Source organism: Polistes fuscatus, unplaced genomic scaffold, assembly GCF_010416935.1.
Source record: "Polistes fuscatus isolate 324 unplaced genomic scaffold, CU_Pfus_HIC Scaffold11, whole genome shotgun sequence".
Lineage (NCBI taxonomy): Eukaryota > Metazoa > Arthropoda > Insecta > Hymenoptera > Vespidae > Polistes > Polistes fuscatus.
In genome coordinates this window covers 820,623-847,867 of record NW_025113009.1, presented here as the reverse complement: position 1 = coordinate 847,867, position 27,245 = coordinate 820,623, and the positions used below count along the sequence as shown (strand labels likewise).

At 40.2% G+C, this 27,245-nt stretch overlaps 1 protein-coding gene across 6 annotated transcripts in view; it reads right to left on the bottom strand.

Annotated features, from left to right (window-relative positions):
* Nucleotides 1-27,245, bottom strand: part of LOC122526486 — a 75,913-nt gene that overhangs the window by 21,103 nt on the left and 27,565 nt on the right. For 4 of the 6 annotated variants that reach the window (XM_043649916.1, XM_043649915.1, XM_043649921.1 and 1 more), the window contains exons 2-6: nt 19,180-25,536; nt 8,212-8,255; nt 5,891-5,981; nt 3,823-3,831; nt 761-838 (exon numbers count right to left, since the gene is read on the bottom strand). In XM_043649916.1, coding sequence (XP_043505851.1) covers nt 761-838; nt 3,823-3,831; nt 5,891-5,981; nt 8,212-8,255; nt 19,180-24,978 — 6,021 coding nt within the window. In that variant the 5' untranslated portion in view covers nt 24,979-25,536. The remainder of the gene's footprint in view (nt 1-760; nt 839-3,822; nt 3,832-5,890; nt 5,982-8,211; nt 8,256-19,179; nt 25,537-27,245) is intronic. The other 2 variants (XM_043649920.1, XM_043649919.1) reach the window with 1 other exon arrangement.

The window sequence follows — 27,245 nt, the reverse complement described above, 5'->3', positions numbered from 1 at the left end:
ATAAAATTGCAGCGGTTCGTATGAAAAAAGAAAGAAAAGATAGATTACAGAGTGTTAAATTAATTCTTAATATCTTAAAGGGGGAAACGACGCGTCGCCGTGTGACGTCGCGAAATTAATAGCGAAAAGTTTCAAACGCGTTAAAATGATGGCGTGCTGCTACGAATCCAGCCGCGACAATAAACTTACTCTTCCAATACTTTCTTCCTAAATGTAAGATACTTCAAGAAAATTCATAATCATCGGCGATGATAATGCGAGTATCGAGTATCGAGGGAAATTTAGATCCAATCGATCGTCAATCAATTTCCAATCGGATTTGTCAGAAAAAAAATGGATCAATTGGTAAAGACAGACAACAACAAGAGTAACTGATTTTGATCCTCTCTAACGATCTGGACCGGATTCGATTGTAAGAAAAATATATCGTATAATATCAGCTCGTAAAAGTATGAACTTTTTTCATTAAAAACGAGCTCCCTTCTTCATAGCGCACGCGCGTTCGCGATTCTATGGATTTGAATGATTCTTCGAACGTTTGTTAAGACAACTGTAATCTAATAAACCAAGTTTAATTGCAGGAGCCTACGAAAACGTTCGTTCTAATGAAACGAGAGCGAACCTTTTCGCGACTCTGCCCACCGATATTTCCTTAACTTTATTCCTTCTATTTTTCCTTTACCCTTTTTCTTCGTTACATCGATACGAGAAGGATGACGATGATGTCTCGAGGTAGATCGTCTAAAGTACGAGTCCTTACCAGTTCCTCGTCGTTCAGCGTAGCCCTGGGCACCGCGGATGTGAGCCCTGCGGCGTTCCTCTTCGTCGCCGCCATTGTCTGAGAAAAGATCAAAATTAATGTGGATCTGATTCAGCTTTAATGCCTTCCGGTCTTTCCATTGTATAGACAGGGAGAAAGAGCGGAAATAAAAAGTCAGACAGAATGAAAGAGAGTAGAAAAGAAGAAATAGAGATAGAGAAAGAAAGAGAGAGAGAAAGTGAGAGAGAAATATGAACGAAACATAGGAGACGAGAAAAACGTAAACGATTGAAAAGAAAGTAGTGAAAAAAGTAAGCTCTCTTAAAGAGCGCTAACACACGAAAAACATTTTATCGTGGTATCGTACAAAAATACTTGCTGATACGTACAATGGTAAGAGATAATTATCGGTGATTAAAAGAAAACTATCAAAAATTGTGAAGAAATCGAATGATTCAAATTTTTACAGAGATAATATATCGAAATATTTTACAAGAATTATAGAAATTTATTTAATTCTAATAATACGAAGATAAAAATTGTATGCATGTGTGTGTGTGTGTGTGTAGATGTAAAACTTGCTGCCATAGTCTCGATTAATCATAAGAAGGTGCAAAATAAAATCGTTCTGCCGTGCCAAATATTATGTATTTAATAAATCTAATTCTAGCCGAACAGATGATGTTATTTACAACGAATGAAAAAATATGTCTTTGTTGTATGTACATGGATCTCTTTGGAGAGCCGTGCTTTAATGATTCTTATGCCGTATTTTACGAAAATAAGAAAAAATAAAGGCGTGAAAGAGAGAGAGAGAGAGAGAGAGACTCCTCGATATTTATTTCTCCTCTCTTTCGTATTCGTGGATAGGTACATAGATATGTGAGCGCACCATGCGAAAAATAGAACAAAGCTCGTATGTAAATGACGTCGAGATAACTTTTTCTCTTTTTTTTTTTACTCGAGAGTCGTCAAACGATCGATCTTTCATGAAAGTTTCGAGATTTAAAACGAATGCTCTCTAAATTTTCTGCTGGCTCGCGTTTTCACGGTTTTCGAAAAACAAAATATATATATCCTTGAATTATTGATGAAGTTGAATAGAGATATTGTGGAAATAGACAAATTGTTTCCTTCGTATATAGAAAATGTCTCGGTGTTTTAACAATTTTCCGAGGAGTCTCCTAATGGATATCATTTATATTGTTTTATTTTTTTGAAACATATTCGCATATTTACATTTACGTGTACCGTGAGTAGCAGAATGTTTAAGAAGGTTAAATAAAAAACGAGAGAGAAAAAGAAAATAAGGGCTCGTCAAATATATATATAAGGAGAGAATGTATGAATAAAATCAAAATAAAAGGAGAGAATTATACGCACAGCTCGACCGCGAGAAAAATGGAAATAAAAGGTATACGAATTAAAGATGGATCGAACGATGAAAAATAGAAAAAATAGATAGCAACAGAGAGAGAGAGAGAGAGAGAGAAAGGGGGGAAGGAGAGAAAGAGGAAGAAAGATATCAAGTGAAGAGAGAAAGGGGGGGGGATAGAGTATATCTCTATGATGAAAATCTAATCCAATTAGCTTATAGGTGCCTGGTAGGTGTGGCACGCGGAGATTTGCGGTTCCGCGTAGATTTCAATTAAGATATTATGTACGGGGCCCCGTGCACGGTGCATGCGCTACTGTTTTTCTCTTATCCGCAATTCGTACTCTAATGCTCTGCACTAATTTCGCTTTACCGTTCATATTGTATCGCGGTTTTCGATCTTCTCTACTCTATATGGCGTTTCCTAACGTGTATAATTATAAGCGTGCTTACGTACTTTTTGCACGGGGCGCCGTTTTTTTTTGTTTGTTTTTGTTTTTTTTTGTTTTTTTTTAAATAACTGCGACGTTCGTCTTTATTTCATTTATCGACGCATAGAGTCAATTTCTAATCCTTTTTTTTTGTTATTCGAGTTAGTAACCTAAATAAAAAGGGATTTTTCTTTTATTTCGTTCGTTTATATAAATATTTTTGTTAAATATAATCTAGCCGTATCTCCTATGTACGTGCTATTTTGTCGTTAATTATGACCAACTATATATTTTGCTCGATTACGACTACGTCCATCTAATTTGTTCTCTTATGTGCATGCAATACGTGACTGCAACGACTAACAATAAGCGAAAATATATTGCTCAGGTATGTACGTAGTGCATGCATAGAGACGAACATCAAAAGTAAAGCGTGAGAAAGCATCGGTATCGATTTTTCCACGAGAGAGAACGAATAATCTTACGATTATTTATTGACTTTAATCTTCGATGGTATTTAGCTAAAGGCAAAATTCTTCCGAGATACGCTCTCGCTCGTGGAACGAACGATGAAAATAAATTTTGCGCCAATAAAGACTAATCTTGTCAGGTATCCCAGGGTGCTGGTGATTAGAAATAAAATAAAAAAGTAAGGATAATTTCAGAAATTTAGGTTACTGGTGTTAATGGCAGGAGTGATACAACGTTTATCGCGAGACACTGCATTTTCCTCTTACCCCCACCCCCCCCTCTCCCTCCCACCGCCCCTTTTCTTGACGTATTGCGCTATTACACACGAAAAGCATCGAATCATCTGCTGCGTGCAAGCTACATTTATATTCTTTATTATTACGATGCATATTCATATGAAAGTCGGCTGTGGCCCGTACCCCAAGCATCGACCTCGATTAAATGTGCTCACTCACGGCGCGGTATTGCGATTAACGAACGTAACGTGCTGCTACACGGTTTCTAATTTAACCGTTGACAATTTGTTTTATTTTCTTTGATTACTATTAACATAGCGAAATGAATCAAATGTCTAATGAAAAGACGTTGCTTTCGGTACGGACTATTGAAACGACTGTCGTTCAAAATCAAAGGCACGAAAACAGAGAATTATTTCTCAAGCAAAGCAAGGATTTAAAAACACAAAGAAAGAAAAATGTCGAAACGACGAGCAATCGCATGCAACATCCAAGCAAGCCTTTTTTTTTAATTAAGTTAAGTTCGCTAAGGAGGCATTTAATTAGTACCTTCAAGACCTGGAGGTAGAGTTTTTGAGAGGTTTTTTTTCAGTGAGTGGTTTAGTTTTTTCAGGTGTTCAGGTGGATACAACAATGGGCGCCACAGAGAACAAACAAAGAAAATAGCATTATATGCTGGTTAGTATGTGTATTATTTACCTCTATTTTATTATTTTCTTTGATTTTATTATATTTTTTCTTCTCTTTTTTTCTTTTTTTTTTTTTTTTATTCTCTCCAACGAGATAAGAATAGATAGTTCAAAAGTTAGACACACTAGAGGCACAGAGACAATGTTTAACGGACACGCGTAATCGTAACGCGTAACTTTGAGAAATGATAGCCCATTAGAAATCGAATCCAATTGAGAAACAAGATATTTGCATAAACGTTTAAAGCAGATTGTAAGTTAATAAAGAATTCATTTGGTTGGACTATTTTTTCTTTTCGATTACGGTAAATTATCGGAATATGACATTGGATTTGACGTAGTCTATTTGTTTCTTTTATTATTACGTTATTTTTGTAATAAATATCGTTAAATTTGTTTGATGATTGAGACGAACAATCCGTCAAACTCCGATAATTTGAAGAGGTTCGTCGTTGTGATGATCGGTTTAATTCAATCGACGTGTCCGTTCTCCGTTTGGCGAGGTAACGTTAGACACAACAATCAGATAGAAATTGTCGACACCGAACATACAGGGACACAGACAACGGGCTCGGGAAACTAAGGTGCCCTGAAGGGATTTCGAAAGGAAGAGTGTGAATTTAATTACTCAATCATTTGAAGAACGATTTTAACATCTCATCTCGTTAAACTTGACTTTGGAACGATGATCCTCCACAAATATTACGAATTCTCCTCTATCTAAATTATTTCTTTCTTATCAATTTTTTGACTTACCGCGGATAAATCGAAAGACGATGCATGAAATTTTTTAGAACGCACATTTAACCAGCTCTCCTCTGATATTTACGATCAAATTGATTTTTGGACGCGTCGCTAATAAAAGTCGGTCAAGTCTGTAAAACGCCATCGAATAATGGTCCGATTAAAAGAAAATAAGTAAAAGGGAAAAAACGAATATCGACGGGATGTTCTCGTTTCCGGTCTTGTTCTCTTTCCCGTTCCCGTTCCCGTTCCCGTTCCCGTTTTCGTCATTAATACGAATTTCAAATGTGTCCTTTTTTAGGCACTGTCGATCGATCCGCGATTCCTTTGAAACTTCAATTAAGGATACAATTCCTACATTTTCTAATGCATTGCTTTTCTTTCGATGTCTAACGATTCTCTTATTTTATCCTAACGCCTTTTAATTAAAGGTACTTTTAAGTTATTAACCAGACGATGTAATACTGAAACGCAAACACATGTAATTAGATTGGGACGGAACATGTACCATTGTATGAATTACGAATTACCTTCGAGGCTAGTTCGAGATTAATTCTATTTTATTTTTGAAATTCGTTAAGAACGATTTATTCGTAAGGTAGCCTTGTAGGTAAATTGGCTGTAAACAAAATTGAATTTACGACAAGTCCGTATTATGGTTCACTTAGTCGTCGTCGCCGAGATAGGTGGGAAGAACTTGAGGAGGAAAGATAACACTAAAAGACGCGAAGAAATGAATTGTCGTAGAAATAAATACGAATTTTGAGACTCTAGTAAACCGTTATCATAAATTTCGCTCATTCGTACATCCTAAAAAAGGCTCGATCTTTCCAATTAATCAGTCAAATTAATTCAAACAAATCGAACGAGTAATTAACTCGAGGATGAGAAAGTGACGTGTTTGGTTTCCGCTATTTCTCGTTCTTTCACCGATTGAAAGGAAAAGGGAGGAAAACGACGACGACGACAACGTTTTTAATTAACATTTTGATTTCAGTGGTCGAGTCAAAAATGTTCGATAAACGCGGACGATTCAGGAGATGTACATATAGCTATGCTTGCGTGTACGAAGTGTACTTATATGCCTAGAATAATACATTTATGGATTTATATGGTGTATCAAGAGATACGGGAATTGTTAAAACAATGACGGAATAACGGTAATGTGGCTTTCGACTACCTACCAGCTCGGAGACCAATGGTATTGACTTCCGTCGCGGCCGAATATCCGGCATACTGTCAATGTTGCTGTAGAAAGGATTATCGCCCGGATGCCTGTAACAAAGTATTACAAAGATAGAATTAATTCATATTAGATGATGTTTATTATTTCCATGAAAAAAATAACGATAGAAATTAGACATTCAAGAAAAAGTTATTTTTTAACACGGTGAATAATGATTCGTCGATTAAGTTTTACGACGATGATATAAAAAGAATGAATTTTATTTTGCAATGGAATAAATTTGTTCGAGAAATTGTTGATAATTTGACTACTTTCGAATATTATGATAAACATTCGTTGATTCGTCGGTTGTCTATTTTGATCACTATTTTAAATGAAAATATTAAAAAGCACAGATTTATTTGATGAAAGAATAAATTCGTTAGAGAAACGCGTTACCAGAAGGTGTTAACGCTCGTAAAAAGGGAGAGTAAAAAGATGAATATTACCAATTTATTGGTTTTTAATTATTTTTCAAATCATAAGATCTTCTTTAAACGTTTGAATAATTATCAGCAATGTGATTAAAATTTAAATAATTTTCAATAACTTAATCGTCGTATTACAATTAAAAAATTCATTGAATTATTTCATCATTTTTTTGCTTTGAATCAGATGAGAAGTAGATCCAATGGATTTAAAAGTAATTAAACTTTCGAATTACACGTATTGCTAATTCCCACGACCGAAACATTTGTCCCTGTTTTTTTGAGAATAATTTTTCGAAGAATCTCGAGTATACGATGAAAAACCTCCTCGAATATAACCACTCTTTCTCCTTATTTTATGTAACTTTTAAGTAATCCTTTTATTCATTTTTTTCTAATTACCCTTTTCCCGTGAAATTTTATAACACAAGTAATTGGTACAACGAAACGTTTGGTCCTGAAATACAATTATGAAATATGAAGTAATTAAGGAAGGGTCTCTGAAGGAGAAATCTAAATTTCAAGTTGAAAATTATTAAATGATATGCAGCAATTAATAAAAAAACTACTTCATTTATTGTTAGGAAAAATCTTTTGTTTCTCAAGCCGGGCGTATTCTTTACCGAGCATTTTTACTAACAAAGGGTATCTATTTACACACTTATATGTGTAAGTACACCTACGTATTTGTTGATCCTAACAAGGACACGTCCTATTAATTATTGTAGTTGTTACATTTTAAATCTTTTAATTTCAGCGTAAGCAAATGAAAATGAAAACAATAAAAAAGATCCCCTATTCATTTTACTTCGCTTCGAAATATTTCCTTCAACTGACCTCATTTCTTTCTTTCTCGAATTGGATCTTGGATCGTATAAATTTTTAGGGCAATTTGTTGGAGTAAAAACGTTTCCCAACATTTAAGCATTATGGTACGTACGATCCATCATTTTGAGATAGTTTACGCCTACTACGTAGTTTTTCTCATTCTCTATCTCTGTCTGTCTGCTTATTTGTCTGTCTCTCCTTCTCTCTCTCTATTAATCCTCATCTATCTAACGTAAACGGAAAGCTCTTACGCAACGGAGAAGATTACACGCTGTTTGATTAAATTTTGTAGAATTTAAATCGATGTGGAATAGGAAAATAGAAGAAGATTTGATGGCCGATTGTTGTTTGGTTAGAAGATTGGTTAACTTTGAAAAAGTAAATCGCATCGGTACAAAATAATGGATATAAGTGAAAGAGTTCGTCTTTTTTTTTCTCCTTTTTACGGGTTTAAATATGTTTTTACCTTGTTTTTGACATTCGTGTATCGAAATGAGAATAAATTGGAAGACTTTGAAAATTGAGAGATATTTGAGCGTAAAGATGTCCTAGTGAAGAGATCCTCTTTAAATCGAGAGCGCTATTGATTGTCTCAAGATCCCTAAACGATTCACCTCGAGCAGTTTGCAACAATTAAAAAGCACTTTTCTCCTCGACCTTCTTCAACATTCCCTCGGTGTTCGATGTGTCCGAGTAGAAAAGAAACTTATAGAGAGTCCTAGTTTGCTCCCTTTCTCGTGGCGTGCCGATGTAAGGGCTTCCTACCTCTTAAGATGATACGATGATATCGCGACAACGACGACCCTTCGATTATATCGTTTTAACGACCTTCGAGAGGTTCCTTGGCTGCCTTTAATGACGCATAAGTACTTTAAATTGGCTAAATCTAGTCGCGCAATGATCACATTTGACGATCGATCAGGACACTCGATATTTTGGCAAGTTAGTTCGGAAAATCAGTGAAAAAAAATCAGCGAAACAATGGGTCATTTGGAAATACAAGGGATAATTAAAAGATACATACCCGTTAGCTCGTCCACCAGATTCGCCTCCTGGTCCGCTTCCGTTCTAACAAACAAAAAAACAATTTTTATTAAAAACAAGCCTAGTAACATTTTGAAAAACGAAATAGAGAAGGCGCGCGCGCGTATGTCGGTCGCGCGAACGACGATGACGCAGGCGTTCGAATCTTTTTTATTCTTCCTTGCTTTGGAAAAAATAGGATAATACAGTCTTTGAAAACGTGCCGCCACGGAAAGAGTTTTGAAACTCCGCGGATGGAACGAGAAGATCCTTTAGGGTATAATTCACGTGGATATATAAAGAGAAGAACAAACTCTTGGTTTTTCCGCAGCGAGGGAAAATCCCGCTCTCCCCTGTGGCAAATTCGAAGAAGGAAATCTCGAAAAGTCGAGTCGTTCCGTGGCCGCACACGCACGATGCTTCGCTCGAAAAGACTTTTCGAAAGAAAAAGCGCTGATCCGAGTTCTCAAAGTTGGGAAAAAGAGAGATGCTCGTAACAACAATAATAATATGAAGAAGGAAGAGGAAAGAAACTTGCTAAAAAGTCCGTCTTAAAAGTCATACCACCGTAATAGCTAGTACCAACGAGCGAAAGAAAAAAAAAAGGTTGAAAGGGTAAAAAATAAGAGAGATTTTTCGTGCGAACTTGCGCATTATCTTCTTCTTCTTCTTCCTTCGTCATCATCCAATTCCATGACGTCGCGCAACGGATTACGATGACTTTTTCGTACGCTTCTTCTACTTTCTCAGCGACTACTTTTGCTCGTTTTCTCTCGACGCTTCGAACGATCGCGTTCTTCCTATACTTAAGACGAGTAAACGCGAAATACCCGTCCCTAGAGCACACGGATGAGCCAGCATTTATCTTAATCCCTTTCTTGTACCACGGATAAGCACTTTTTCTTAAACGTAGTCTCTGCTTTTTCTTCGATTCTGCTCCATTAATCAAGAACCCGATTGAAAATCGATTGGAAAATGCCACACGGCCGTTTCTCGTTGTTTAATAATCGCTTCTGGCTGTTCAAGATTTTCTCACCCAATATCTATCTCTTTCGAGTTTCCTTCCTTCTTCCTCTATCTTCTCATAAGATATTTTGTTCTTTCCAAATTGTAATAGCTTCTTGAATTTATCTCCGGAGAATATAAATGAAAAACGCACGAATTTTGTCTTCTCTGTATCGTTTAGCAAAGTACCTCCTCCTCCTCCTCCTCTTCCTCCTCCTCGTCGTCATCTCTCGTCCTTTTCCACTTGCTTTGTCGTCCTTCTCGCGCGGAAGAGAGAAATGGAAGTTACTTTTTCTTCTCTTTGCGTTTGTCCTTAGAGACAGCGCGTAACAGCCCGTATAAATGTAATATCACGTATAATACTCGTAAAGTTTTTGTCATGATAGAGATACGATATAAACTTATCGATAGCGCGTAACAAGTGTTAATAAGTATTTTTAGAGAGCCGCAGGTATCTTTGTCCCTCCTACCTCGATAGCGTTTCTTCTTTTCATTCTCTCATTCTCACTCTCTCTCTCTCTCTCTCTCTCGCTTTCTCTCGGTCACATTCTCACTCTCTCTTTCTTTTTTCTTTCCCTACCTATTTCTATCTTTGTCTCTCACTCCATCTGGGACAGTCTTGCGGTAAGGGATGAGTATCTTTTCTCGCTAGAAGAAGCCTTAGTAACACCAGAATATTTTTATCTTTTTCTTGAACATTTAACCACAATGTGGGGGCCGCCATCGAGTGCGTCTCTCTTTTTTTTCTCTCTCTTCGCAAAAGAAAGCAAACGGAAACGATTAAAGGGTGTAGGATTCGTGAAAAAAATTGGGCCGTTGGACTGACTGACTGGACCGGGACTCGAACCCGGGATCTTCCGCTTTCCGGGCGACTGCTCTTTAACCAATTGAGCTACCCAGGGCCCACCATTCAATTTCCTCGCGAATGCCTATTTAAGTGTTTGGCTTGGAAGCGCTCGCATTCCACAAGAGTTTATTTTCGAATTGTCGGATCCTTGAACAAACGTTTTAATTTTTCAAGAGAATGATGTAATATTTTTCTTGTAATTCGATTAAAACGAAATAGTGCGGAAAGTGTGGGAAAAAATATGAAAGAAAACGCGAGTTGGGGAATAATTTGGTGGGGCAATGCGTGCAACGATTTGCTTTTTCGTCGTAACACGGATGGCGGTTAAAAAGGTCGCGAAAAGCTTCTCTTTACGATTAACTCATATATCACGGTAGTTTTAATTGAATAAAGACACTCGCTCGCGCGGTGTTTCACCTTTTTCTTTTCTTTTTTTCTTTTTTTTTTGAGGAAGAAAGGAAAGCGGAGACGCGCTCGAAGGCGAGCAAATGTACAACTGAAATAGACAACAAAAACACGATGTATTTAATTACTTACTCGCTTGCTTTTTTTCGTTATCGTCTAACGACATTATCGTCAGTTTATCTATTAGGCCTTAACAACGTATTACCTTTTTATTTTCGCTTATACGCTAATCGTCGCTTCGATGCTCGCGCTAATCGCGAAATCGATGAGTTGCATATTTTTTTTTTCTTTCTTTTCTTTTCTTTTCTTTTCATTGAGTAGTTTTTTATTACTGTGTTACACCGATCGAAAGGAAAGATTCCACTCTTTCTTGAATCGAATGATACGAACGACATTTAATGGTACGAAGATATCTATGATATGAAAATGCGATAAGGATGTTATCGGTCACTCGGTCCTTCGTTTTTCGTCGAGATCGCACGTCCTCTCTTGGAAAACGGAGATAAATATATCGAAAATCAAACGAACATCGGGACCTCAATTGCATTTGTGATATATAAAAGAGACAAAAAAAGGATCTCGCGTGCAGGACGAAGGAAGGAGAGAACCGAGGACGTCAACGGCAAAAGCTCGTTGGTTGGTTGGTTGGTCGGTCGGTCGTCGTACGTTCGCTTACCTGCCCTACGTTTACGCAAATTACGTGTACAAATAATTGTTTTGCTTGTTTCGAATTCGTTGCGTTCGTGACAAGTACGAAGTTTGCTCGCTCGACTACCGTATACATATAGTATGCAACGTGCATATATAAACTTTGCATATATTTTTTTTTGACGCATAAGATATATATCTGATATGTAGGTCGATTTTAAAGCGTTTCTCTCTCTCGATAAAAATGCTTCGAACTCGGGTTGGGTCTCGCGTAGCGCTCAGAATTCCTTCTTATCGGAGTTATTAAATTTCTTTTCCAAAGAAGGAGGGTCAGTCGTAAAAGGTGAAAGTTTCGAGAATGGATGAAAATTTCCGGGAATCGAGTTCGAAAAGAAGTTGGAGAAAAGCATGCGGGTTTTCGCAAAGAAACGAGAAGAGTCCGAGTTCGGTTAGCTTAGCTCGGATAGCGTTCACTATACTACTTATAGCGTTTTCTTATCAAAGACGGAAGCTGGAAGCTCGTTTCTTATCGACAACGTCGAACGAAGAATGATCGGGACTAACTTTTACTTAAACGAAATATCTTCCAGTTTCTTTACGAGAAAATCGAACGATCATGAGATTAACTCGAAGCTGACACGTTCGAATACCATCGGGCGAACGATATTTTTCGTGCTTTACGTTTTTGCGAGAAATCGTTCGAGTTCGAGACTTGATATGCCTAGGATTCGTCACGAATTTATTCGTCATATCAAATATACGTTGAAAATTGCTAAATTCTAATAATTGAATTTAATTGAAATAGGCTTGGTAAGTCGAGCGTGACGGGCCGTCGATGCGTTTAATTACACGTAGATATTTGATGTGTTTTTGTGTGATAAATTTGAACATCGTGTATGTATAGATTGTGGAGCTTATGCGTGCGCAATTTTTGCGAATGATATGTTTAGCCGTAATGCGTGATGATATTTAGCATGATGTGCGCCTAATAGTGCTAGCAGTCGATTATAAATCCGTTCGGCGTACAACCTAATCTTCAACGTTCGCTCGATCGTCTCGCTTTCCTCGTATCTCCGTTAAACTTATTTTTAAGATATCGCGACAGATTATTTTCCAGATTATTCTTTAAATTCGTTTTAACAATAAAACCAAATGGAAAATGAGAAAAGTGAATGAATGGGCGCGAAAATACGAGCGACGTTTATTGAAACTCTTTGAAAGGAAATATCCGATATATAGGACACACACATATATATATGTATATAATATATATATCGGATTATTCGTGCGGTTAGTATTAGCTTCGACGCGTCCTAGAACGTCAAGGATTTTAATACATTTGACCTTCTGCCAAATGCGTTAAGGACCAAAGAGCAGTGCTGCAGTGCGCTTGCGGCTTCCTCGATTAAGAAGTTCTCTCAAGCGTAGGTCCGTCCTACTTTGATCGAACGAACCACCTGTCTCGCGAAATGGAAATGCAAATTTACGCTTCTCTCTTTTCTATTCTTCGAATCATCCTGTTAACGCGTTGTGTTCGCTCTCGTTCTCCCCCCCACCCCTTCCTCTCTTTTTTCTTTTCTTTCCGTTTATTTTCGAGAGGTTGGGGAAAAAAATTCTCCTCGGAAGGATGCCATTCCGCAGAGATGAAAACTCAGATATTGAGTTTCTCGAGGTTCATTGTCTTCAAGTAGGATATATGTATGCGGTTGAATAAATTTGTGCACCGCGCAGAGAGAGAGATAGATAGAGAATACTCTTATTCTTCGATCCTGTTGCTACTGGTTACAGATCTGGAATAGGATGCTGTGTACAACAAGATCGAGAAGACGATGGCAATAAGATACGAGAACTTTATCCGCTTTGAGATACTCTAACGCGTTACCTATCAATGCAATACGTAAAAGAGAGAGCAGAAAAAAGAGAGAAAGAGAGAGAGAGAGAGAAGAAGAAGAGAATAAATCGATTTCTCGAGTCAGAAAAACAACGATCGAGAAAATGGTTTAGCGAATTTCTCAAGGTATTCCCGAGACCAAATGAACGTTGCAAATAAGCGATATGACGGATCGGCCGATCTATCATTTTATTATCCTTCGAAAGGCACGTACACGTTGCCGACGGTCAGCCAAGAGTCCGATATCGAAAATTCTCTGCTCGATCTAGCGATGGATAAGCTGGTTTAAATGAAGCCGCTCTTTCGATTTTTCAAACGCGTAATCGGAAAACACCACCGGGTCGAGTAGAAACTTACGGAGACGTCCGTGTATTAGAACTCGCCGAAGGATAATCATACTTATCGAATATTATAGATATTCTCCGATATATTGCATCGATGTTTCAACGTCGCTCGAGAGATTCTTATCAAAGAAAATTGCGAAGAAGATTTGGAAAGCATAACAGTGTAGCAAACAAAATAAATAGAAAAGTAACGATTTATGAAAATACGAGAATGCGCGAGACGTCGAGAAGAAACGTCTCCCTTATCACAAAAAACTTCTTCCCTTCTTGCTTTAATTATCACACTTAAGCTTAATTATCTACGTTTATTTGTTTCTCTTCGCTTCAAAAAACATGACTTAACGTTCCTTCATTATAGTATTAATTGACACAAAACTACCGCATAGATTACGATATATCCGATACAGTTAAATGTAATATATTATATATTTATATATATATACTATTACATTATATGTATAGATGTGTATTTTTGAATGTACGACGATGCGTTCGTAAAAACGCAGTCGTCCGAAAGAGCATGTAAAAGCGTCGATGAAATGAGAAATGATTCGTCGATGTGATATCGTATTGTTAATAGATTATGTATACATATCATTTGTACGCGTGAATGTGCATACCGCGAGCATACAAGTATACAATTTGTATTTTTTGAGAAATGAGTAGTAAAGGCTCGCGTGCGTACGTTCTACAAGTACGTGTATGCGTACGTGTGTGCGTGTATATATGTGAATGTGTTTCTGTGCGCACGCGCGCATTTTTGTAGATATAACGACTATAAAGAAAGCTTATCGTTTTTGAAACGATTAATTTGAGATAAATCGAAGAATCTTCTACTCCGTGTTATTATCCGATTTTAGAATGTTTCATTGAAATTCGAAAGCGATCACGTGTTATTCAAATGTATAGAGTGCGCGCGTGTATAGACACTTACGATTTAACACCGTGACACAATATAGGTACATGTATAATATCGATTAATCGATCGTTGCGATCGTACTTATAATTGTATTTTTATAATATATATTTATATATATATTTATATATATTATTCGTTTATTTATATAATATACTTTAACGCCGCATGGGGCGCGCAAGAACGCGACGAGTAACCAGTCACGTGTTTTTATTCCCGTTTTATATAAAAGTGAGAAATGGTACAGAATTGGTCTGGAGTTTGCTGCGGCCTCGTTTCGAGGATCCTCGAGAGTAAATCATATTACGTCTCGATCGTCCAGCGCTTTACTCACCACTTCCTCCTAATATCTCTTTCTCTCGCCCTCTCTCTCTCTCTCGCCCTCTCTTCATCTCTACCCTTGTACACCCTTCTATACGCGAAATAATTTCATCGCCACGATCGATTTATGCGGAATCACGGAGCACCGAGTCGAACAAAGTTTTCAATCTCTCGAGACAGTTCAGGAAAAAATCTTATAAAGTAGCGTTGTCCAATTAAAATTCATTTCTACGCTTTCATTCGCGATAGATCCTATCAAAAATTCGTTATTCTTATTCATTCTTTATTTCAGATTTTGTAATTCTATTTTTTGAATAAATACAAATTTATACTAGTCGCGTAAAAAGATTTGAATTCAATTTGGAATTATTAATGACTCGTACGTAAAAAAAAATATTGCGAGTTTTATGTTTCACATCGTTACAAATTGAAAGTAACGAGAATCAGTTTTTCGTTTTCTCGGAAAAAGGAATACTTTTCTTCGTTCATTGATTACATCGTTGGAAAATTTCTGACATTTCTCCTTTCACGGAAATTTATAATATTTGCAAATTTATGCAGTTTAAGCAAAGTTACAGCGTTAGAAAATATATATGTGGGTGTGACAGATTAGAGAGGAATTGGTTAAGCGATTCAGATAATTACGTTTTTCCTCGATAATAAAAGCCGATAAGCCAGCTGGCTTACGCGATTCTTTGCAGATATTGCACGATTCTCTCGAAACGATACGACACGAACGATTCGAAAATTTTCATTGAACGGAAGAAGAAGAAGAATGGCGAGAGCGAGCGAGAGTTTCTGTTTTGAATAAACAAGAAAAAATTTCAAACCGCAAGCAAGATGATCGTCCTTTAGATTAATAATTGATCATTGTAAAAAGATAACGAGCGTAAACGATTCCGAATGCCGATGAAAAACTCTTGTCGTATTTTATTTCAAAAAATTCGAATTTCGAAACGAGGACGCAAAGATAGAAGTAATCGTAGAAATAAATCGTTATCCTTTATCACATTATTCCTTCGATCTTTGTCTTTCTACGAAATATATTTGTTCTTCCGAGCTTGGAAATTGTGGCTTAGAAAAGAGAAATAAAGTAGTCTCTTTGATGTCGGATTTTGAAAGAAGTATAAGTATAAGTAGGAATTAATATTTCTTAAGAACGGACATCGCAGGATCTCATTTCTTACCGCGAAATTCTTATTTATATTTTACGAGCAACTGCCCTTTCTCATATTCGCCGTATTCGGTGCCCAATTTATCCTTTATCGTTCTTCCAATTATTCTTCCTTCTACGCAAGGTATTTACTTTTTCCCTCCAATTGACATAGTTTCTTTTCCTCGCTCTTAGGAGCACCTAAAAGTTCTTTTGCTAGGCTCATCGTTAAGTCCCTCTTGATATCGTTAACCGTATTGAAAGGCGCGATGAAACCCCGAAACCGCCTAAATCTAAACACCAAAGTTATGCACATTAATTATTTGCTAGACTCGATTAGAGAATACGATAGACTTGCACAAGTCTAGAAATACGGAAGCATATAATACTGGACGTGTACATGACGTGTGTATAGCGTATAGTCGCGTATACATATACATATTATAATATTATAATATATGGAAAAGAAAAAGAAATACAAAATTAAAATACGACGCGACTTTCTCGAAATTTGCGTTGAAAAAAGTAGAAGAAGAAGAAGAAGAAGAAGAAGGAAAAAAAAAAGAAGAAAAATAACGCTAGGAAGTTTTCGTTATCGCGATTTTTTCTGTCGTTAATATAAGTCGCTAAAAATACTAGCTTGATGAGGACGCGATAAAAAATATTCGCAATTCTGATGGAAGAAACGATGGAAGAAAAAGAAAAATGCAAATTTTAGAAAAGCGATCGATGAGAATCGCAGCGTAATTTTTTTGCTAGCTAAAGTTTTGCTCGATAGGATGACGAATGAATCGTCGTCTCCTTTCGTGCTCGATAAAACGGAATACGCGATAACGTGGAAGGCATAGTTAAGTGCGCCGAATCGTCCTTGGTCGTGTTTTTTTCCCCTTTGTTTTTTTCGAAATATTTCATTGGAGAATATTTCGAGAAACTAACTTCGTTAAGCGAAGCAAACTAACCGTCGTCGTGGATTTCTCGCTAAACTTTCGGACAAAGAGACAATAATGGTCGGTGTGTATGTGCGCGTTCGTCAGGGTTGTCCATATGTGTTCGTGTTTCAACCGTCCAAAAGTGGTAGTCAAATAGTAATTAGATTCATCGTTTGTTCGTTTTATATAGTTCTACATACATAGATGAACAAAACTTCCTTAATAAACTACGCTTTATAATACTATCGTAAATGTATCCTCGAATATATTATTTTACTTGCCTTCCTATATATTCTGATCCTGTTAGTTTCAACAGACATGATATACAATTTTGTGTCAATTCGCGTTATGAGCCACGTTCCATTAACGATACAACGAAGATAGAACTTTCGGCGTACATACATGGATGATCCAATGGAAGTGGAATCAAGCGATTATCCTTTTACAGTCTACTTTAACGGGTTGCGACCAATCGATGAACGATTTGTTTCGTTTCGTTTGATCGTCGCCGGATATCTTGAGAGTATAGCTGTAAACAGTTAGGCGTCTTGAGCTTTTTTGGTTTAACGTAATTACGATATTAAGTACGCGTACGTATACATAAGGATATGTAAACACATACGTGTACGTGATTTTAACGAACGATGTGCATGAAATGACGTTGTTAGTCGTGCCTGCGCGATCTACATGTATGAATTTTTTCCATTTTACGAAAGTTCATTTCTTTCCTTATTTTCTTCTCTTTTTGTTTATTTGTTCTTATTTTTTTTTTTTTTTAATATTACATGGCACGTTTCGAGTTATCGAATCCTTGTCCGATCGAATAGAGAACGGTTGGACATCGTATACGTATTTTTCCAAGATTGACTTGAAGTTCGTTAGGAGAGATAAAGGTCGCTCCTTCTTGGCTCATCTACACTATCTTTGATTTCTTTTACCATAAATAATCTATTAGAAATGTTCTCTCGATACGGATAATGTGATATCTATAGATACGGAGAAGTAGATATGACTTATAATGCACATAATTAGATGCGCGTTTGTCTATACGATGAACACTTAAGAGATTATTCGTTATTTTGGACGCTTCGAAAGTTATCGAATTTAGAGAAGTGGTAGGCCACAAAATATGAATATCTTTCTCATTAGAATTTGTATTAATACACCTGGCCGAGTCTGCAAAAGTTGCTCGCTCTAGGTATTCATCGTTTAAGCCGTAAAGTAGTCTCGAAATACTATAGGAACTAATACTATTTATGAACAGTCATGCGAGTCGAATATATATGTATACGATACGTTAAGCTTTTGTCGCGTTTAGCCAATATCATAGTTTTTCGTCGGACACCTTTTTTCACGTGATTGCAATAGATATATGTATCTTTCTATCTCTAGCATTTATCGGAGCACCTCTTTCTCGCGTTGCAATGCATATCGCGCAGGCAGTCGAACCTCTTTCTATTCCCTTCTTACTTGTTCGATATTAATACCTTAAAAGCTTATCAATTAGTAAAGCACCATCTAAATAATCTCTAATTATAAGATATACATATTAGGTGAGTTTCCTCGGGAGATGGTTTTTCGGCGAGTGACTCGATGATTCATCGATTCGGAATACCGGAACTGGTATCCAACGACGATTTATATTCTGCTTTTCTTCTTAGATTTTACCTTCTTAGGAATATTTTGTAGACAAGCGTTAGTGGTGTTACACTCGAATTGACAAAGATAGATGCGTAATTAGCACGAAATATGCTCCATCGCATTTTTCACATATTTTCTTTTCTCGCTGGTTGACGGTATAACCTTTACTACTTAAGGTTAGCAAATAGCAAAGCTTGACTCGCATTTCGCGTATTGCATCATTAACAATAAGTATTGACTGGATACGCGGGCGTCATCAGAGCCCTATGACGCGGCCTTAAGATAAGCCTTAAACTCGTAGATCTCTCTTATCGTCTAGATATATCCTTTACGGACGTGCAGCGTACTCGATACTCGAGGTAGATAGATAATGCCTCGCGCAGTAAATACCAAATGCGCGAAAAAACGAACAATCGAAAAGTTTGAAAAGTGTAGAGATACGTTGGTATAAACGAATACGAAAAAGGTACTCGCGATTGCTGCTGTCCTCGTTAACCGAATTCGAAGTGTGAATATAGTTGAAGATATCGTAAGAAATGATCGTTACATATCGCCCGGACGAGTACCGCTTTGTTCTTTCACTTTTTGTTGCTTTCTTTTTTTTTCTTTCTTTTCTTTTACATTGACGGAAGTATAGAGAGTATAAAAAGTGTTTGTTGGTTCTTATAAGCTCGTTTATATTTTTGTTATATTTTGTTCTTCTTTCTTATGGTATATGAAAGTGAGATCTGATTGTGAGTTGGAAAACTAAACTTGCAAAAGTAAAGTTTCCATAGGTACGGAGAAAAAGATTAGGACTTGACCCAGCTCCCGAATCTCGAGTACGCTTTACAGAGATTTTCGTGTCCTCACTTGATCATTATACTCACCGCCGTGGGTCCCTGAGGAATGGTCGCAGCTTCTTTGGAAGCTTCCTCGATCTCCTTGAGTTTCTCCTCCTTACGTTCCTTCAGCGTTTTTAAGAGTTTCCACTTGGAGCCAGGTGGGCCAGGACTAACCTGGCCCTCTTTCAAGAGCGCGCTGTCGGCGGTACCGGCGCAAGAAGAGGAGTCGATTTTGATCTTGGGTAGGCTTAGGTTCGTATCGGCCTCGGCAACTCCGATAACTTCTTCCAAGGTCTCGCCATCGAGACCTAAAACGACTTTACCCTCGTGAGAGAGGGATTCGCTCATTCGATGAATCTTATCGCCTTGTCGCACGGTGGATCCACCACCGCTGCTTCTTCGTCTGAATTGTTCTTCCTCGAGATCCCTAGACAATTCTCTCTCGTGTTCGTCCCTCTCCTCCTCCAAGCTCTCTATCGCCACCTCATTTTCCTCCCGAACCTTTTGTCTTTCTGCCTCTTCCTCTTCTTCCTCCTCCTCCTCCTCCTCGTCTTCGATCTCGTCATCGTCGATCGATCGTCCCGGACTATCCGGACCGGATGTCTCGCCGGAGGAGGAACCGTCCTCGGTCCTCGGAGACGGAACTGCCCTCTCCTTTCTCGCCTCCTCTTCGTGCGCCCAAGTATGGTAATCGGTCACTCGAGCGAACACAGCTTCTATACTCTCGGCAGATTTCCTCTTAGGAATGGGTCTCTCGTCTCTCGGGTATCTTTCAACGACTTCCTCCGTGCGACGTTCCTTGCCAACGGTACCGTTCATTTTGCCACCTCTCAAATTGTCTTTCTCTTCCTTCGATTCGATTTTAGGCCTCGCAACGGCTTTCATTTTGAGTTCCTTCAGCACGCAGGACATCCTTTCCTTAACGGTGTCGTCCGGTTGATAGGGTTCGCGCTCTTCGGCTTCCTCCACCAAGACCTCGCTCATTTCCATATCCATTTGCGATTGCATTTCTAGTTCCTCGAGTTTACGCAACTCGTAACAATACCACTCGTCCTCGGAATCGATCGAGTCCTCGGTGCTCTGTCGTCTCGACGAAACTCTCGAGGTACTTCTATAAGAATGCGTGCTTCTGTTGTCTTCGTCCTCGGCGGAACGACCGCCTCCCCAAGGTATCTCGAGGGATTGTTGATGTCGAGGTAGAAATCGAGTAGGAGCGCTCTGAATGAATCCCCTCGCGCTCGACGTCGACGGACTGCCTTCCGACGGAGGAGCTTCTTCCGACAAACTCGTCACCAGTTCGGGTAAACGCGCGCTGCCCGACTTTTCGCTCTTCTCGCTCTTTTCCGAGAGGTCCTCGGGATATTCGAAACTCGGCTCCAACGATTGTCCGTTGGTCCCCTCGTCGGACTTCTTTTCGCTCGCGTTTTCGTCCATCGACGGCTGGTCGTCCGACACCGTCGAGGATTGTCGCTGACGATATTTGCCGAGTGCTCTCGACACCGCGAATTCCATGCTAGCACCGCCCATTATGGTTACCGGCGGAAGTTTGGGCGCCTTCTCGTTCGGTGCTTCGTCCGAGCTACCGGTCGATCGTTTTATGTCGCCGACCGTTTGAAAGATGGACGACCCACCTGATCCCGAGCCAGTGCTCTTGCCCTCCTCCTCCATGGCCATCATCTGCTCGTTCGTTTCGTATTCGATCGAGTCGACCCTTCTTTGTTCCTTCTCCTTCGCCCAGCCATCTTGCGCGGCTTGTTGTTGCAATTGTTCTTGGTGCTGTTGAATTTGTTGGTGCAGAGCCTGTTGCTGTTGCTGTTGCTGTTGCTGAAGGTTTTGTTGTTGCAAAGCTTGCTGCTGTTGTAACGTTTGCTGCTGCTGTAGAACTTGTTGCTGCTGTTGAACTTGTTGCTGTTGCAGAACTTGTTGCTGCTGCAAAACTTGTTGCTGTTGCAGAGCTTGTTGCTGTTGCAGAGCTTGCTGCTGTTGCAAAGCTTGTTGCTGCTGCTGCATTAGTTGGGCCGATTGTTGTTGTTGTTGTTGCTGTTGTTGTTGTTGTTGCTGCTGCTGCTGCTGCTGTGCCGTAATCGGTTGCTGCGATGGTTTCCGTTTTGTACTAGACGTTTTTACTTTTGCAAAAAATGGTAGTTCTTGATTAACGTCGGACATCACGCTGTCTTCGTCTTCCGAAAGTCCGCTTTGTCTACCACTGCTCCATTCGGTCTCCGATTGTTCAGGATCCGATAGTGATTGCGAATGATGAGTTCGCCGCTTAGCTTTTTGAAGAATACCAGAAACGGTCGATACCAGAGTGTGCTTTTTCTTTTTCCTCGGTGCCTGCGTTCTGCCTCGGCCTCTGCCAGCGTTTATTTCGGATGGAAGTTTCTGTTGATTCTCCTGAGATCCGTCTAGATCTTCTCTTCGGACTCCACCGGGTAAAGATTGACTCCGGTGTCTTTTGCTCAGATGAAGATCGGGCAGCCAATTGCTCATGGAGCTCATCGCGTTTTTTAGAGAAGTACCGCGTCGAATTTTCTTCGTTAATTTTGCGCCATCGACCTCGTGATCTTTCAAATTCGAAGAAATGCTGATGTAACCGGACTGAGATACTATCACGTTCGAGGCATCGTAATATTCGCTCTGCTGCTGTTGCTGCTGCTGTTGTTGCTGCTGTTGCTGTTGTTGCTCTATTGGTATTCTTGCATTTTCGTGTTCCTGGATGTATTGGTGCTCCCGTTGCCATTGTCTCTGATAGCCGTCCGTAAGTTGTGCGCATTCAGTGCCGCTCATCAGTCTTTGCCCGTAAGGTTGATACTGTTGTTGCTGATAACCAACTACTTGCGGATAACTTTGATTCGCGTAAGTGTGATGATACTGTTGGTGCGCTTGATAGGCCGGTGGTTGCGGATACCTTCGGTCCGTGTAAGGACTTTGAGCGTAACTACCATCCGAGGTAAGAGATCTGATGCTGGAGGAGGTCGAATCGTGGGGAATTTGTTCTTCCATCGAGTTTATCCAGGAACTCTCGTTGTTCTCTGTGCGCGGTAAACTTGCGCTGGTAGGGTAATAGGACAATGCATCCGTGATGTTTCCTGTGGGAAACATGGTACGATACATCGCTGCTTTATATCCCTCCTGGTTGCTCGTCGCGTCCGCGACATAGGAGCCTCTTAATGGTTTCTTTATATGGCCCGTTATTCCGCTTGCCTCGGGATACTGCAAAGCGTTGTAACTTTCTGGGTAGCCAGCATATTGACCGACGGTATCCGGATAATAGCCCGTTACTTTAAAGCCATAGTTCCCGGAGCCGCTGGTATAGACGCTCGTTATGACTTGTTGACGATTACTGCCAGCTACAGAATAAATGGCGGGTTGTTCCGATCTATAAACGTAATCCATAACGGTAGCCGAGGGTACGGAATCGTAAGCATGCTGAAGGCCATGTTGAAGAGTATGCTGAAGGCTATGTTGAAGAGCCGTTTGTTGACGGGTTCGTTTCTTTGGACTTTGACAGGTGGAGGTGCCTGGCGCTGGAGGAGGAACTAAATTGTAGTCGTCCTTGGTGGCCGCCGCTGCCGCCGGTGATTTCATCGATGACGCGTAAGTATAGGGAGAGTGATTAATCGTCGTCGTCGAATAAGAAGAATGAGCAGTTGCGGGGACCGCGGCTGTGGCGAACGCGTCTCTACCCTCCGGAGTGTCGTAAAGAGGCTCCTGCGTGATGACGGCGGCGCTCGTACTTTCCGGAAGAGGTGGTATCGGACTAGAAGTTCTCGCTGGCTGCACTGACGAGGCTGTTAGGGTCGTTCTCGTGTGATCGACCGAATAGGAAGTCAAAGCTTTAGCGATCGAATTTTTCGGAGAACTCGGCGACTTGTCCAAGCTGCTCCATCCGCTCATCGAAGATAGACCGGAATCGGATTTAGTAGCAACAATGTTGGCCGCATTGACCGTTTTCGTTATATGCTTGGGCGATACTCTTGGAGATTTAGGAGAATGAGGAGTACGCGGGCTGAGCCTACCCTGATCGAGGGACACCAATTTTTCGGCATTCCTCAAGAAACTTCCAGGACTTTGGGGTCTTTTCGCCTCGGCTTCTCTCTCCTCCGTCGCTGTAGGCATTAAGAAGGGTTCGGTCGAATCTCGCGGCGCCGGAGGCGGTGGTGAACTCGGCGATGGACTCGGCGGAGTTCTACTCTCTTGAAAGTCCAAGTTTAATCGAGCAGCGCTTCCAAAATAGCCGTCTTGCCTGGTTCGGATACTTTGGACGCTGTGGACGCTGTGAACGCTGTGGACGCTGTGGACGCTGTGTACGCTACCGACCGAGAGCGTCGGCGATGGAGCCTTGTCAGTGGTGGTACTGTAAATGGTGGGTGAGGCACAAGTCACCGCCGCGAAACTTTCGGCCATTAAATCGGTCAGCTCTTTATTCTCCGCATAACCTTTGGCAAAGTTACCCACGTCGATGGGCAACTGGATAACCGGCTCGGGACTCTTCTCTAGAACCGCCGAAGTGTATCCTAATCTAGGAGGCGTGTAAGTGGTCGAAATGGAATCCAGATTGCTCCTAGAAGTGGAACTTAATCTCGGTGAGATGGATCTTGCGGTAAAATCACCGTCGGTCGCCAGCCCGCTATCGGTGCTGACCCTCGACAAAGATCTGCCCGTTGATCCGGGACTCTTCGAAAAGGTCCAACTATCGACGTCCGTTTCCGCATAGATCTTTCTCAATTGCTCGTCTATGCTACTCGCTTCCTCGGCCAACTTCGCCTCGGCCTCCGAAGAGTATCGGCGTTTCGGTGATTCTATTAATCGCGATTGCAGTTCAATGAGATTTTGAGAATCCTTTTGCAATTTGCTGGTCAATCTGTCGAGCTCGTGAAGCTTCTCCAAAGCTACCTGGTCGATCGAGCTCAGCCTGGAGAGTTGAGCGAGGTCTTGTTCGCTGACGCAAGGAGTATTGCCTCGATAGCTTTTGTAATCGGCCGCGCTAAAAACCTCACCCTCGTCCTCGTCGGCTTCGTCTTCCTTCTTTGTAACCGAGGCTTGAATCTCTTCTTTACTTTGTTGCGCGGACGACGACTCCTCCGTTTTCTTTTCTTTCGGTGAGCTCTTTTCGTAGTAAGCGATCTCGCTTTCTTTTTTACCGTTAATATCCTCGTCCTCGGCCTCCTCCCAGATCATACCGAGTTGCGAGGTAGGCCTCGAAGTATCGCCACAGATCAAATCCTCTCTGTAGGCGTTGTTGAGACTACGATAGAAGGCTTCGTCCGGTATGTTGCCCTCCTCCTCCTCGAGCGTCTCGAGAGTCTCCAAATTTCTTACGTTCCTGTGCATGTCCGTAACCACGGCATTCGCGGTCGCGCTGTCCTGCGTTAGTCCGTGCATTCTCGCCAATTCCTGCTGCGTCAGCTTCTCCCTCAAAGCGCTTGTCTCCTCCATCCCTATCGCAGCGTTCAAACTCTTCGCGATAGCGTCCAACTCGCCGACCGAATCTTGCTCGTCGGCCAACGTCCCTTCGACGACCTCGGTGCCGTTCTCCTGACCACTGCCGTTCGTGTAAAACTCTATCAGCTGACTGATCACCGTCTGTTGCTCGTACAAAAGCCCTTCCAATTTTTCCAATCTCTCCCACATCTTTATGTACTCCTGACTGAGTAAATCCAGTGCCCTCCACGCGTATTTCAATTCTGTCTCGAGAATATTAAGCCTCGTACCCAATCTCTCCATATAATCGCCGATAATGTAATCGATGTTACCGTCTGAGTTGGTACAATAGCTCGGTAAAGCAGGCGAGTGCGCCCTCGGGCTGGTCGGCGCAGCTCCGCCCAACTTTGTGGATTCCATTTTTGATTTTTATCTTTCTTTCTTTTTTTCTTCTTATTTTATTTTCTATAATTTTGCGTGTGTATATTCTCCGTTGCTTTTCTTCCTTGATTTTTCCTCAAATTTTCTTTCCAACCTTATCACGATCCTAAGCTTTCATAATTTTCGCGATGCTTTTCGATGTAAGTCCGCATAGTCTCCTCAGGCAATCCATCGTTATTTTCTTTATTTTGTTCCGTCCTCTCGAATCGAATTAAAATAGCTCGAAGTACGGTTCAGAACGGAACACGACGTTTCGTACTTTAGTCGATTCACAGGAATGTACTTTTTCATGAGCTTCCCCATATCCACCAACGTGTCCATCTCGCATCATCGCTAATCACTTTTATCTTCAATCGTCCGATGACTTTTTCTTCGAGCACAAAGTACTGTCCGTCACTGTTCTTAGACACTACAACAAATCGCGTGCGATACGTGGAAGGCATCGGGCCTAGCTCCGATGGAAAGCTCGATATCGCGCGATATTCTGCAAATGGCACTTTGGAAGCAGTTCCGAGCGGTCATGTTGCCCTTGGAAATCTGCAAAAAGAAAAACAAGATGCGTGCTTCGTCACGGTATTATCGCATACCGCAACGATGCTGACAATTTCCATGGTTCCTGCGGATTTAATCAAATTCATATTTCCAACGTATAGGACAAGAGATGAAATTACGCGTGGAAATTGATCAGAAAGATATTAGAATCCTTGTAAACTTATTTTCATTTGGCGCGGGTAAACAAAATTCTATGCTGTATAATGGAGTTGAAGGAAAGGACAAGGAAAATGTAAGAGAAGCGAAGGTAACACAAATGTAACGCAACGTAGCCATCGATCCTACCGCCGTTCGCGTACCGGAGGCCACGGCCCGGAGGCCACGGCTCGGAGGACACGGCCCGGAGGACACGACTCCACGAAGGCCACCCGATAGCCGGGTTCGTGCGTTTTAATTAATTCCCAGCTGCATCGTGTGCCGTCTTCTCCGAAGATAATCCCGCGTTACGTGATCGCATCTGCCATTAATGAAGAGTCTTGAGATTCTCCAACGAGACGATTCGAGATTAGAATCTAGCGAATAATTCTGACAACTGTCGAGAATATTTCTTCTTACGTAAGATTAATAGTCATTTTCAGAGTGGAAATGTAGAGAGAAGTCGCGTTTATACGATTACATTCGAACAATATCGCAGAAGTAATTTCTCCGTGTTTGTGCTACCGAGATAAATTACTGAAACTAACCGATACTCATGGAAATTAACGACTTTTTTATTTTTTCTATAAAATAACTATTCTCCCGTAAGTTCAAGAGCGAAAATGGAACGAGAAAATGAAATGTTTCGAGTACTCCTTTCGATCGATTTTCCTTTCAGATTTTAAGCTGGTTTTAAAGCTTAAGGCTTTTTCCGTTAAAAGTCGACAAGGATCAACGTCTTTTCGCATTTGAGAACGTAACAAGGTACTCTCCCGATAGTCTCCTTCGACTTATGATTTCAATCACATATGAAATGCATTTTTTGAGAAGATGTATGCGAACGGGTCAGTTTGAAAACGGGGAAAAAATCTATTAAGAAGAGTTCGCGAAAAATATCTACGCCTGTTAAAGAAAGTTGACGAGAAATTTCGTGACAATGCCGAAATAACCTCTAAAGCGTTTACCTTTTCCGATTCGCATTTTTATTGCCAAACCCTTCCGACAAAGTCTTTTAATATATGCCTCGACTTTTGCTTCCGCTTTTCAAGTTTTTTCATGACTTTTTCTGCAAGAGGTAAACTTTGCCAATGGGAACGAGGAAATCGAATTTATCGTAAAGCTGATTTTATGATTTTGTAAAAGAAAAAAACACTTGTGGTCTCGATTAAGCAGAGATCGCCAATTTCCGATTGGTTTAATAAAAAACATTAAAATAAATAGGTCCCTTTGCGTTAAGCACGTTAACATGATCTTTGAATGATGATAAAATTGAACAAACTTTTTATAGATACTACAGAGAATAAAGAACAACTCTGTTAAGAAGACACTAGAATTCTTTCCTTTTCCTTTTTACGTTAACGTTTGCAGAGGCAAATTTCTCCTTTGAGACTCGTATGAAAAATAATTCAATGTACGGCAAAAGTGTGCTCCATAGAAAAAGGTAGGTGTGGGAGAGAGATAGAAAAAGAAGTCGTAGAGAAAAAAATACGTTATATCCGTGAAAATAAATGTGATAACTTTCCAGGATTTTTTCGTTTTGATTTTTGGTAATGATTCAT